The 12,338-nt window shown below is 37.4% G+C and overlaps 1 protein-coding gene across 5 annotated transcripts in view; it reads right to left on the bottom strand.

Moving 5' to 3' along the window:
• SLC35A5 (solute carrier family 35 member A5) overlaps positions 1 to 12,338 on the bottom strand; it is a 24,930-nt gene continuing 12,592 nt past the window's right edge. For all 5 annotated transcript variants that reach the window (XM_058731417.1, XM_058731421.1, XM_058731418.1 and 2 more), the window contains 3 exons: positions 11,204 to 11,271; positions 3,099 to 3,879; positions 1 to 1,491 (listed from right to left, as the gene is read on the bottom strand). In XM_058731417.1, coding sequence (XP_058587400.1) covers positions 1,423 to 1,491; positions 3,099 to 3,879; positions 11,204 to 11,271 — 918 coding nt within the window. In that variant the 3' untranslated portion in view covers positions 1 to 1,422. The remainder of the gene's footprint in view (positions 1,492 to 3,098; positions 3,880 to 11,203; positions 11,272 to 12,338) is intronic.

Genomic DNA, 12,338 nt, shown 5'->3' on the forward strand with positions numbered 1-12,338 from the left:
TAGGTTTAATAATTATTTTATTTATAAATCTCCACCAACTCTTGCCTGTCATATTATTCCAGGTATCACAGATGGATTATATAACAGTATTTTCACATGTTCATCTGCATGAAAATTAGGGGAAAGAAGAGATGTACAGACTGCATGAAAATGACACCTTAAAGTTCACATCTATAGTGTAGTGTTCTGTAAACATAGGCCTGTGAGCCAGCTCTGTCCAATTGCCATCCAGCTGCATGATCATGGGCAAGTCACTTCTGTTTTCTCACTTTTAAATGATCTATCATCTGGATTCTCTATCTCATACTCAATTGACTGCATGCAAAAATACCATGAAAATACCATGCACTTGAAGTATGAATATTACCGTAAAGTACTTTACGTATTACTAGGCTTCCTCATTTTAGAGTAATACTATTCATAATCAGTGAAAGTCATTTGTTTGCAAGGTGATCGTTTTAAAAGGAATTCTTAGGCATTAGTCTTACTGACAATCTGTTATGATTCCGAAGCCAATGGCTTGATTCTTAGGGATAGGATATGATAGTAAGATATATAACAAACATGAGTTCTAATTGACAACTGATACAATGAAATGGCTCATTAGTTCTCTGAAATCTAATAATCTATGAGAAATGAGGTCAAATTGAGGGGAAAAAGTCCACCATGGCTTAAGTGACTTAAAATCCAAGTGAGAATTGTGGTAATTGGGAACAAACATTCACCTAAATTGAAGCTTATTTGTATAGAAAAATATATCAAAAAATAATCACTGAAAATCAAATTCCCTGTGAATTTTTAAAAATTAAAATTCTAACCTTTCAGCTCTGAAAAACTGCTTCTTCAGCAAAACATTCAGCATAGACTATATTGCCCTCAAATCAATGTTGTAGCCAGATAGATGGTAAGGTCCTTCCACCAAATTTTTTTGGAAAGAGTCACATTACTTTTTAATAGCAAAATGAGCTTCTCTTGGGCTTCAAAATTCAAGGGACAACCTAGGAGATATTTATAATGATAAATAAGGGAAGACTTTGCCATGCAGAGTAGAACTACATCATTATGAATATCTGGCAAGCTGATCTCTATTTGTACATGTCTAGGGTACAGCTAACGTGATTATTACAGGTTTTTTTGGAACCCTGGAGGACAAGGAAAATAACCTGGGAGATAACTTGTAACTTATCAAGTACCATTAATGCAGTCTCCATACTATTTATTACTCTCGTGTCAGTTCCTTAGAACTTTTTAGCCTTTGGGTCCTCTAAGCCATGGATGGAACTGTTTAGGGAGTGGTTACACATATGCAAAGAATTTTCTACTTCAGAAATATTCGTGTTTATCAAAGTGAAAAGATAAATATGACACATGCTGAAAGTGTGCAAAAAAGTTTCTGTGAGCAGCCAATTATTTGGGTACTAATTAGAAAGTATCTTCATCTGAGTCAATATCACTTTTTGGTTTCGTAAGCCTTTCCAGTTCTTCTCCATCCTAAAAAGAAATATGAAATCAGTAATTAATTAAAACAAAACTAGAAATGTAGCATTTGTAATGATTACTAAGGAGAAACCTTACTGGCAAATGTATTTCATTAAACTACAAATATAATCTAGTCAAATGAAATTCAATAAATACTTATGTTCTTAGAAAGTTCATTTTTGACACATAAGGAGATTCACAAAACATGGACAAGCAAGCATCTCAGGACTTGAATTTCAAAGTTGACAACAGGAACACAGTAAGGAGCGCCCTCTGCTGGTCTTCAAGGGAAATAACTAGTGGTTAAAGAAATAGGTACAGTATAAATAAGCTAGGCTACTATCTAAATTGTTACTTTTTTTTACCTATAAAGTAGGGCAAGCAGTGTTATCAGACCACTGGAAAAGAATGCAGGACTTTTGAAACTATACTCTGGCTGAGGTAAGGGCATTTGGGACCCACGCTTCTAATTTATTTTTTAAAGCACATTTATTTATTTTGAGAGAGTCAGCATGAAATGGGGAGGGGCAGAGAAAGAGGGAGAGAGAATCTCAAGCAAGGCTCCATGCTGTCAGCACAGACCCTGAAGTGGGGCTCTAACCCATGAATCGTGAGATCATGACCTGAGCTGAAACCAGGAGTGGGACGCATAACCGACTGAGCCACCCACGCGCTGCTGATTTTTTCACCTTAGGGATCTGTTGTGCCACCACCTCAGTGACACTGCTGATGGAAGCTCTGCCATGAACTCTAATGGGCAAGAGATCGTTTTCCCAAAGAGTGAAATGTTCATTTTGTGAAGTGCTTGGTATTTTGGGTGTACAGGAAAATTGTAAATTTAAAGCTAGAGGAGTTGGTTTCATCTTTTAAATATATATCTAACTCCTTACTTCAGTCTCCAAAAGATCACTGTTCATCTGTCAACACCATGCTGACAGACCTTCCTAAAACAATTATAAGCAACTGGAAGAATAATGCTTATTCAGAATAACGACATAAGTAGGTTTCTAGAAAATATTTTTCTCTTACTTATGAAGATAGTTTTGAAAATCACCTTCATAGTGAGTTGAGGCCTACCCTTCTGGCACCGTGTGGTTTACAAGCAACTACAGATGGAAAATCAAGGAGCTTACATCTAACAAGACCTACTAATGTCGAAGATGATCAACTTTTCTTGCCAATGAGGCATATTTCTCTGACTATGGCAGAGTGGAAAGAGTAATGGACTAGGAGTGAGACCTCATGGGTTGATCATAGTTTTTTTACATACTATCTATAACCCAGTTAGCCTGTCCAAATCTGTTTATTCACTCCGCAAACCAGAAAGACTGGACAAGATAACCTGTGTGCTGTCTCCCAGCTCTGTGGCTCTATAATATTCTAAGATACAACTAATGGATAAGGTCCTCAAGGCTCTGATTCACACTCTTTCTCGACCACTGATGGCATTATCACGAGCCCTTGCACATGTAAGTCCAGTGAATGTTTGCTGAATAATTTTTAAAAGTCACAGAAATCCAATACACCCTTTGATAAATAAGCACTGATCGATTTCTTTTCTATGAGCATGCACTGAATCTGGGAAGAGCAGGAGAAAGGCAGCATCTCCATAGACTTACCCCACTGGAGCGCTCCCAAAGGCTGCCACTTAGATCTCGGATCCTTTCTTGCCTAGGTGCATATTCCAGACCTTGAGGCTTGCTGGCTTTGTAAATAAATATGGAGAGAAGAACCGACGGTGCTTCTAAGAAAAACTCCAGGGAGGGCCTGAAGTCAAAGACCAGGACAGACACTGCTGTGATGATGACAGTGGTGACCTGGGCCATCAAGACGTGGAACATGTTATCTAGGAACTTCAGAATAAAAGCCACTGAGAGGCCCTGGAATGCAGTCACAAAAATAAGGGTGACTGAAAACACATTGTGGCCATAGAAAACCCCACAGTTCTTAATCTGTTCACTGTTACTGCTCTGAAGGACCAGTGTCAGTCCATTAAAAAGAATGCCAAAGAAATAGAGTTTGCTATTCTGTATGAAGATGCTTTCAGTGAGCTGGTTCCCTTCCTTCAATATCTTTTCATTATAGACATTGGCCATTGAGGAAATAAAACACTGGACTATAATAAGCACATGGCCCAAGCCGAGACGGATGTGACTGAAAATCATAGCTGTGGTGTTCCACTTAGTTTCAGGAAAAGTCCATGCCTTTGCTGTGCAATTGACTTTTCCAGGGCATTCGCTTCGGAAGAGAAGGCAGGAATTGGATGGGCTGAAGAAGGCATCATGATGAAATCCATGTCCTGCCAGGTTATGCTGTGAAGTTTCAGTCCCAGCAGTGAGAGCCACAATAGACAAGAACAGAATCAGAAGGGAAGCCCACTGTATCCAGTTCAGGTGCCTCCTGTTCAGAGAGGAAAAACAGGATATTACTACTTTTTCCCCTCCCTTCCCATATTGACTGTTTCTACTGAAAACTCTGACACTTAACTACTTGGCTGAATAAACTGTACCCAATTTTTGCTAGCATTCCCAATTCAAGTTCAAAGGAGACCTTTTGGTGTCTCTGCTTCTTAAACTTGGTATTTTTATTCTTCTTTACAATAACTGTCCCTTAATACCATTGCAAGTTTCCTTTTAACCTACAGGTTTAACTAAGTCTCTTTTCTACCTCCAGAGCTGATCTTAGAGCTTTGTAAAATAACTTTTTATCTTGCTATAAAGTAAGTGATGGCAGGGATTCTCAACCTGGTTTCCCTGAACCTGAATGTGATGAGCTTCAGAAATCTGTGAGTCCTTGCAGTGGGTGCCACATCTATACAGTTGAGTTCCTGTCTCTGCCCCTACCAATCCCACGAGACCCTTCAAAGCTCTGTCATATTTCAAAGGTGTTCATGAACCAAAAAAGATTTAAGGAGGGAGCTAGCTCCTAGATCCGTGGCCTAATCATAAAGCATTTTATAGCAAACTCCTGTTTGGGAAGGCAAGGAAAAAATATTTTTAGTGTTTCAGTTTACAAAGTCTTAACAATGCTTTATTTCTTTATTTTGTCTAACCACAAGCTTGTGTAATATAAATGACACACATTATTGTCAATCTATTTTGTGGGTTTATTTAGTTCAACAGACATTTAGTAAGCAGCTGCTGTGTGCCTGGGGAGATAAAGAAGACTTGACCTCCATTCCCAAGGAATTTTAATAGAAGAGCCATGAAACTAAGTAATGACAACATAATGTGTGACAAGTGATACACAGAACAACTGGGGTACAACGGGGGAGGGAACACTTAAGTATGCAAATAGAGTCAGGTATTGTTTCCAAGACAAAAGGACACTTGAGTTGACACATGAAAAATAAACTGAAATTTGCCACATGAAAAGGGAGTTGGTGATATATTCAGGCAAAGGGAAGAGTCCATAAAAAGGCAACAAGAATGTACAATGTTAACTAAGAAAAGAGGAGTAGCTGACTCAGATTGGGGTAGTCAAGGAATAAAATCTTCAAGTTTAAAGATCTATCAGGTGAAGGAGAGGGCGCTCGTGCGCGCGTGCGCACGTGCACACGTGCACGCGAGCATACACACACACACACACACACACACACACAGAATACCAGAAGCAAAGGCAGAAGTGTAAAGCAACAGGTAAAAAATAGAAGTTACAAGATTTTGGAGCATTTACTGAGCGCCTACCATGGATCAGCAATTTCTGTTCCAAGGAAGGAAACAGTACTTTAAGACTGACTTCCCTAAGGTCATGTACTTACAAAAGAGCAAAGAAGGGATCTGAGCGACGGTCTGCATGTTTCCTCCTGGACCAATGACCCTCTTACGTATAATGAGTTTTCAAGGTTCATATACAGGCAGATGTGTCTGATTTCGCTAATGCTTCCATAGAGCTTCATGAGTGGAGACTGATAAATGCATAGACCAGCCTAGATAGCAGCACCATGTGCACAGGATCACGCCTTCTCATGTATACACTTTCAAAAAGCCAGATCTAGCATTTAGTGATGGGCTAGCATAGCCCGGAAGGTCCACAATTGTGAACTAGTCACATAAATTTCTAAAGGTGTAGCTGGTACACATTAAGTGGTAGAAACCAAATTGATTGAAGACAGGAAAGACAGATGAAAAGTATACGCCCAATTTATAAATATCATCATGAAACTAGTTATTGGACATCCAGAAAAATGAGGCAATAACAATCTATAATTCCTATAGAAGTTTTCAATTCTGATAGCTGTAGACTTTCCACTAACATGGACATTGAGAAAAAAATAATCTAATTAAACAGTCTTAAACAAGTTAATCAGTACCACTGCAAACATTCATTCAAGGTAATGTTCTAGAAGGTAAAAATTATTAAGGGTTAGGCTGAAAATGGTAGATTTTCAGCAAAGAAAATAAAGCTTAATAAATTATCCTATGAAGTCAGCTGAGGATAGGTGCTCTTACAAATGACAGTGCGTGACAGTTTGCTCCTCAGTTTAGTGGATGAGACAGTAAAAAACTCACCTGATCCCTCCACTGCCCCAGTAAACCACCTGTAAACCATTTGGATTGCTGCTCAGAGTGGAACATGTACAGCCAGAAGGCTCCTCTACCTGAGGGCCTCGACTCCCAAATGAACTGCTTGCCCACAGAGAGACCTGGTTCCTATGTTTTTGCCAGTGACCTCATTATTGTAATTAGATATTTTAATGATTACATAAATGACAAATTATGAGTGAAGGAAAAGGACTGCTGTTTTTATGAAAAGTTGAATGCTCTGGGAAAATTAATTAAAGGCACACTACTCACAAGATAATCTGCCTTCAAACTGGGTACAGGTGAGCTAATTTTAAGATTAGGAAATAAAAATCTACAACAATCTACTTTAAAAGTATTTTTAAGAGCTTGCTCAATTTTTTTTTTTTTTTTTAGTTTATTTATTCATTTTGAGAGAGACAGAGAGAGTGAGCAGGGGAGGGGCAGAGAGAGAGGGAGAGAGAGAATCCCAAGCAGGCTTCACACTGTCAGCATGGAGACCAATGTGGGGCTCAAACTCACAAGACATGAGATCATGGCCTGAGCTGAAGCCAAGAGTCGGACACTTAACCGACTGAGCCACCCAGGCGCCCCAAGAGCTTGCTCTATTTTAAAGAAACTAGAACCAGGAAGCATGTATGATGTAGATTGAATGTAGCTTCAAGAAAGAAGCCAGAGCACTTGGGTGGCTCAGTAAGTTAAGCATCCAACTCTTGATTTTGGCTCAGGTCACGATCTCAGGGTTGTGAGACAGAACCCCCTTCCCCCAGCCTGCTTGGGATTCTCCCTCTCTTCCTATTGCCCTTCCCATGCTTGCACGTGCACATGCTCGCTCTTTCTCTCTCTCTCTCAAAATAAATAAATAAACATTTAAAAAGAAAGAAGCTAAAACACTCCAACCAGCAAATCCCACACATTCTCAAAGGCCTGAGCTCTTCAGAAGAATGATGAATGGACATTTACATATCTTAAACTGTTTAAAGTATGTATTTTTTAAACATGATTCAGCATTTTGAGTACTCTTAGTAACTCAACAATTAAGTCCAAATTGTATCAGATAAGAGCATCCCTACCAAATTTGGTGATAGTAAAACAGGGCACAACATGAAAATAATTAAATGGAAAGACTCAGATGACTTTTTAAAACAAAATTGTACACATTTCTTAGTAGCACAGAGTGACCAGTAGCAGATTTATAATGAGAAATTATAAAAAAGAATTATCAAATGATTTTGGAGAAATGCTTGTACTACCGAGTGGCACTGTTATTTCTCTGCTGATTTTGAAGAGTAAATGTTACCATAACTTCTAAGACACCCATCATCTGTGCCAAAATGTTCTTCATTGATTTTTCCCCCCAACAGCTTTCCTTTGAAGATATCAGAGAAACGTATATACATTTTTTTAGACAAAAATGGTTACCTTTTGCCCCCAGTTCTCAATGTTCAGGTTGATACTACCATTTCCTAAAGACTAATTAAGCAATATTATACAACTTCACCAAGCCTTAAACAGCAAGCCAGCAAGGCTTTGAGGGATGACACCTGCAACCAGTCTCCACTGCGGACCAGTGGCTATTCCTCAAAGAGCAAATGCACACATTCACATGGGGTTTCTCTAGAACATATGGTAAGACATTTGGACGGTGATCTTTTGTGTACCGCTTCCAAATTCTTGCAGGTAGTTCTTGCATTAGTCACTGGGCTTCTTTTTCCCTACCTTGTAGCCTTATACTATTTGTCTGCATGGGAAAGGTATTTGGTGGCTCCGCTAGAGTCAAGTATAAGACAATGGCTTTCATATTCATATTCACCATGAAAAATGAGTTACTTATGGCAAACACATTAAGAATATGACAGAAGTCAAGTTTCTACTCCTGGGTCAAAATTTTATTGCTAAGGGCAAAAGAAGAGTAGACTGAATAACAAAAACCAAACAAACAATATATACCACCACCAATAAAAAGATCAAAATAGAACAAAGTGATTTTAAAATATAATAATAGGGGCGCTTGGGTGATTCAGTCGGTTGAGTGTCCGACTCGCGGGATCAAGCCCTGCATCAGGCTCCCTGCTGAGTGTGAAACCCCCTTAAGATTCTCTCTCTCTCTCACTCTCACTGCCCCTCTGCCCTGCTCGTACATTCACTCTCTCTCTCTCTAAAAATAAAAAAGAAATTTTAATTAAATAATAAAATAAAATAAACTGTAATAATAGATAATACAGTACTTGGAAGACATTCTCATAAAAGACAGTATTAGATTAATTATATTATTTTAGCACTATTAAGAGTAGCTTCGGTGCTAATTTGTGACTCAAATTAAGACTCCCTTTGGGAGCTAAGTTAGTGCTTGTAAAAATAATAAAAAAAATAAATGATTTTATTGTTTGTTTAATATAAATAACTTCAAAGGATTCAAAACATATTAACAACAAAGCAAACACATGTCTAAGAATATTACTGTTCTATTAAGAGGTAAAATATGTGAAAAAGCTTTTTGGAACTTTAGTTCATAACATTAATTATTATTAAAACTAGCAATAATATAATATTTATTATAACTAATAGTATTATAAAAGCAAACATTTAAAGTTTAAGTATAACTAGATTTAGATTACACTAGGAATTAACTTCCTTTTCCCCTTTCCTTCCTTCCTTCCATCCATCCATCCATCCATCCATCCATCCATCCATCCTTTAGAGAGAGACAGAGAGAAAGAGAGAATCCCAAGCAGGCTCCATGCTATCAGCACACGGTCCAAAGCAGGGCTCATCCCATGAACTGTGAGATCACAACATGAGCTGAAATCGAGTCAGACACTTAACTGATTGAGCCACAGGCACCCTTAACTTTCCTAATACAAATAGTTAAATGCTTAAAAATTTAATGGGCCATCTCTGCCCATATATTAGCTCTCTCAGCCTGACAGGGGCAGTTCTAGTTGGTCTCTGCCTCTAACCCTGCCACCTCACATACTCCCTTCTCCATGGTCAAAACCACCTATAAATGCTGCAAAATACCCAGTGGTTCTGCGCACAGACACCGCTTGGAACAAATCTACTTATGAATGGGGACAATAACTCCTACCTCCTGGGGTTGTTGTGGGGGTTAAGTCTAGATAGGCGAAAGGCCCTCGGATCAGCCCTTGGCTCTGAGGAGTCTTTCGTGTGATTATCTTGTCTCTGTCAGCTGAAAGCCTGCTCGCACTGTTGTCTACCAACCAGTAAGACCAGCCCTGGATAAGGCCTGAGAGGCCCTTCACCTCAACCTCAGAGCCACAGCTCAGGCTCTGGAGTAAACTTATAAATAACAAAAACAAATAAAAAAAAAAAAAAACAATAAAAAATATTATATACAACTACAGGCACAGCTAGAGCTATGGGTTAATTCCAAACCTAGCAATACATACTTTGTATTTTTGCTTTGGAAAATTTCAATTTTAAATTGATACAATTTTGATCTAATACTTACGTCTTGTGTAACATAAGTACACCACTACGTGTACCCATAAACTGTCATTTCAAAGGAAAAAAATTTAAAAACCCAACATGTTTTTGAGACCCCTTTATGAGATGCCCTTATTAAATAATGAGCCTTTCATTATATGTCAGAGCCCATTTTTTTTCTTCCATGGACATGCATCTTTATCACAGGAATAAATATAAAGATATTACTATATATATATATATATATATATATATATATATACACACACACACACACATATGTATATATATCTACTTATGAATGTATATATATATATATATACACCTACTTATATTACTACATATATATATATATATATATATATATATATATATATATACATTTTTTTCCCTCAGAAATCAACTCTTTGTCCTATAAAGTGGCTTTTATGTTGATTTTAAAGACTTCAAAACATTTTTGGAATAGCATTCTTTCACTTGCTAGTTGAATTATTTTCACAATTCATAAATTAAATAAAGAACCTGATGCAGAAACAAATTTCAGGGCCACCTCAGTTGGTTAAGCGTCCAACTTCAGTTCAGGGCATGATCTCATGGTCCGTGGGTGGGTTGGAGCCCTGTACTGGGCTCTCTGCTGTCAGCTTTCAGAGCCTACTCCGAATCCTCTGTACCCCCATTTTCTCTGCCCCTCCCCAACTTGTGCTTTTTCTCTCAAAAAAAAAAAAAAATTCAGTGCACTCTAATATTTAACCTGGATGAAATATAATGTTCATTTTTTTCCCATCTCTCACATCAAGCATTAAATTGAATACTTCCTCAGGGTAAAAGAAAGTCTTTCAAGAACTCCATATAGTTAATGTACTGAATGCATCACGTATTCAACAAATATTTATTGAGTGCCTACGTGCCAAGCCATTCACCCTTACATACACATAAATTATGAAAGCACATAGTATGACATGGCACATTGAGAATAAGAAATTAAAAGGGCAAAGTGAACGTAAAATTAAAAAAAAAAAACAAAAAACAATCACAACAAATATAACAAGAAGTTAATTTTATTTTTATCATCAAGTAACAACTTAAACTGGAGTTAAGTGCCCAGATCCCATTACACCTTAGAATAGTCTGGCCTTTACATGGTGGCAGAGACTATTTACTTAAAAATGTTTACTCTATTCAAAGGTCCTCCTGGTGACAGGAAATACTGGTGACAGCATTTTTAAAAGCAAAAATCTATCATTCTTATTTATTGTAATTCTGACTAGATTTCTCATGTAAATCTTCTGCCAATTAGAGCTTAGATCATGTACTCAAGTAGTTTGATAAAGAATTTGCCACTCTTTACATCTCCAAACTACAAGTAACAAATGTACTAACAATATTTAGGAATTTCTTGGTTCCCTACTAAAGTATAGAGATTCTGAAAAAGATAAAAAAGAAAAGAAAAAAAAAAACACCTCATGAATTTGTTGAAAAGTTGGCACTGAAAATTAAAGTAAGCTGGACAATTATTTATTTATTTATTTATTTTTGAGATACTAAGAAAAAACTTTTCATACATCTAGTTGCAATGATTTAGATAGGCCAGCACTGGAGCTGCTTTCCAGATGGGTTAAACAAGTTGCCCAAAGCCAATTAGGAATAAAATCCTGGCCTTGGGATTCAGAGGGTTCAGTGCTCCGGGTATATGATCTGAAACAAGGCTGTGCCGTTTTAAAGTATGATATATGCTTTCAGAGCAAGTTACTTACTTCAGCACTATCCTGAATAGAAGAGCTGTTGTTATAATGCTAAAATTTGAGAAGATAACAGCCATGGCCTAGAAAGAAGGAGAAGATAGAATTACAATCCAAACAAAGTAGTGACCTCAGAAATCTCCCAGCCTGCTGGTTCACCTGACAAAAAAAGCTTTTTGGTCAAAAACCTGAGGGGTTATTAGGGCAGCTACTTCACTAGAGGATGAAATTCCATTTTTATTGCTTGTTAAATTTATACAGATATGATCAAATTATTGGACAGACTTTGAAAACTTGTTTAAATTCAGCAAATGCCTGTGTAAATAATCTGTATGTGCAGATCAGGGAATACTTATCAACTCTAAATGTTTAGGTCTAAAAATAATAGTGACCTTACTTATGAAGCATACTTTTTCAGGCTCTTAAAGTGCTTTATAGACTTTTAACACCGTTTCCAGAGGTAGAGAGAAGGCAAGTACTATTAGGCCCATTTATACGTTAAGACAATAGAGGTAGAGGTTTTTAAGCATCTTTACTGTTACAGGAATTGGACCGGTTCTCCTGGTTGAACTGCAGTGATTCAATACCAGTGATTCAGTCCCAAACTCATACCTGACAGTCCTTGGACTTATTCACATTGCTCTACACACTTAGAAATGTGGTAGCCAGATTTCATAAAGATGGGTTTTTATGAAGTCAGTCATATTTCACATGAGAGTATTAATCTGAACATGTATATAATTTGGCTCAAAAAGTACGAAATTTCATCAGTGCTCCTCCATATTTGGATCTGACATTAAAAAAAATTAAAAACAAATCCTACTCATTTACTTCACTCTACCTTCTTCCTTGCTGTCAGTTTAAGTTCACTAAACTCCAAAGAGTATTTTTCACTAGTCTTATATAACCAGCAAGCATGGCTACCATGCAGGTAAATTAAAGAAATAAGAGTGAATCCAATAAAAACCAGCAAAAATTCCAAGAATACAACATTGTTGTTTTTCTACTGAATTTTTTATGAGAAGCACTGTTTTAGGAATTTCACTGTGTCCTCTGGAGACAAATGTTTGTGAACCCCTTGGTAAAAGCAGAGAAAAACCTAAGGAGGAAAGTAAGTGGCTGGTAAGAAGAGGGAGGACACAGTAGCTCT

Source organism: Neofelis nebulosa, chromosome 5 (assembly GCF_028018385.1).
Source record: "Neofelis nebulosa isolate mNeoNeb1 chromosome 5, mNeoNeb1.pri, whole genome shotgun sequence".
Lineage (NCBI taxonomy): Eukaryota > Metazoa > Chordata > Mammalia > Carnivora > Felidae > Neofelis > Neofelis nebulosa.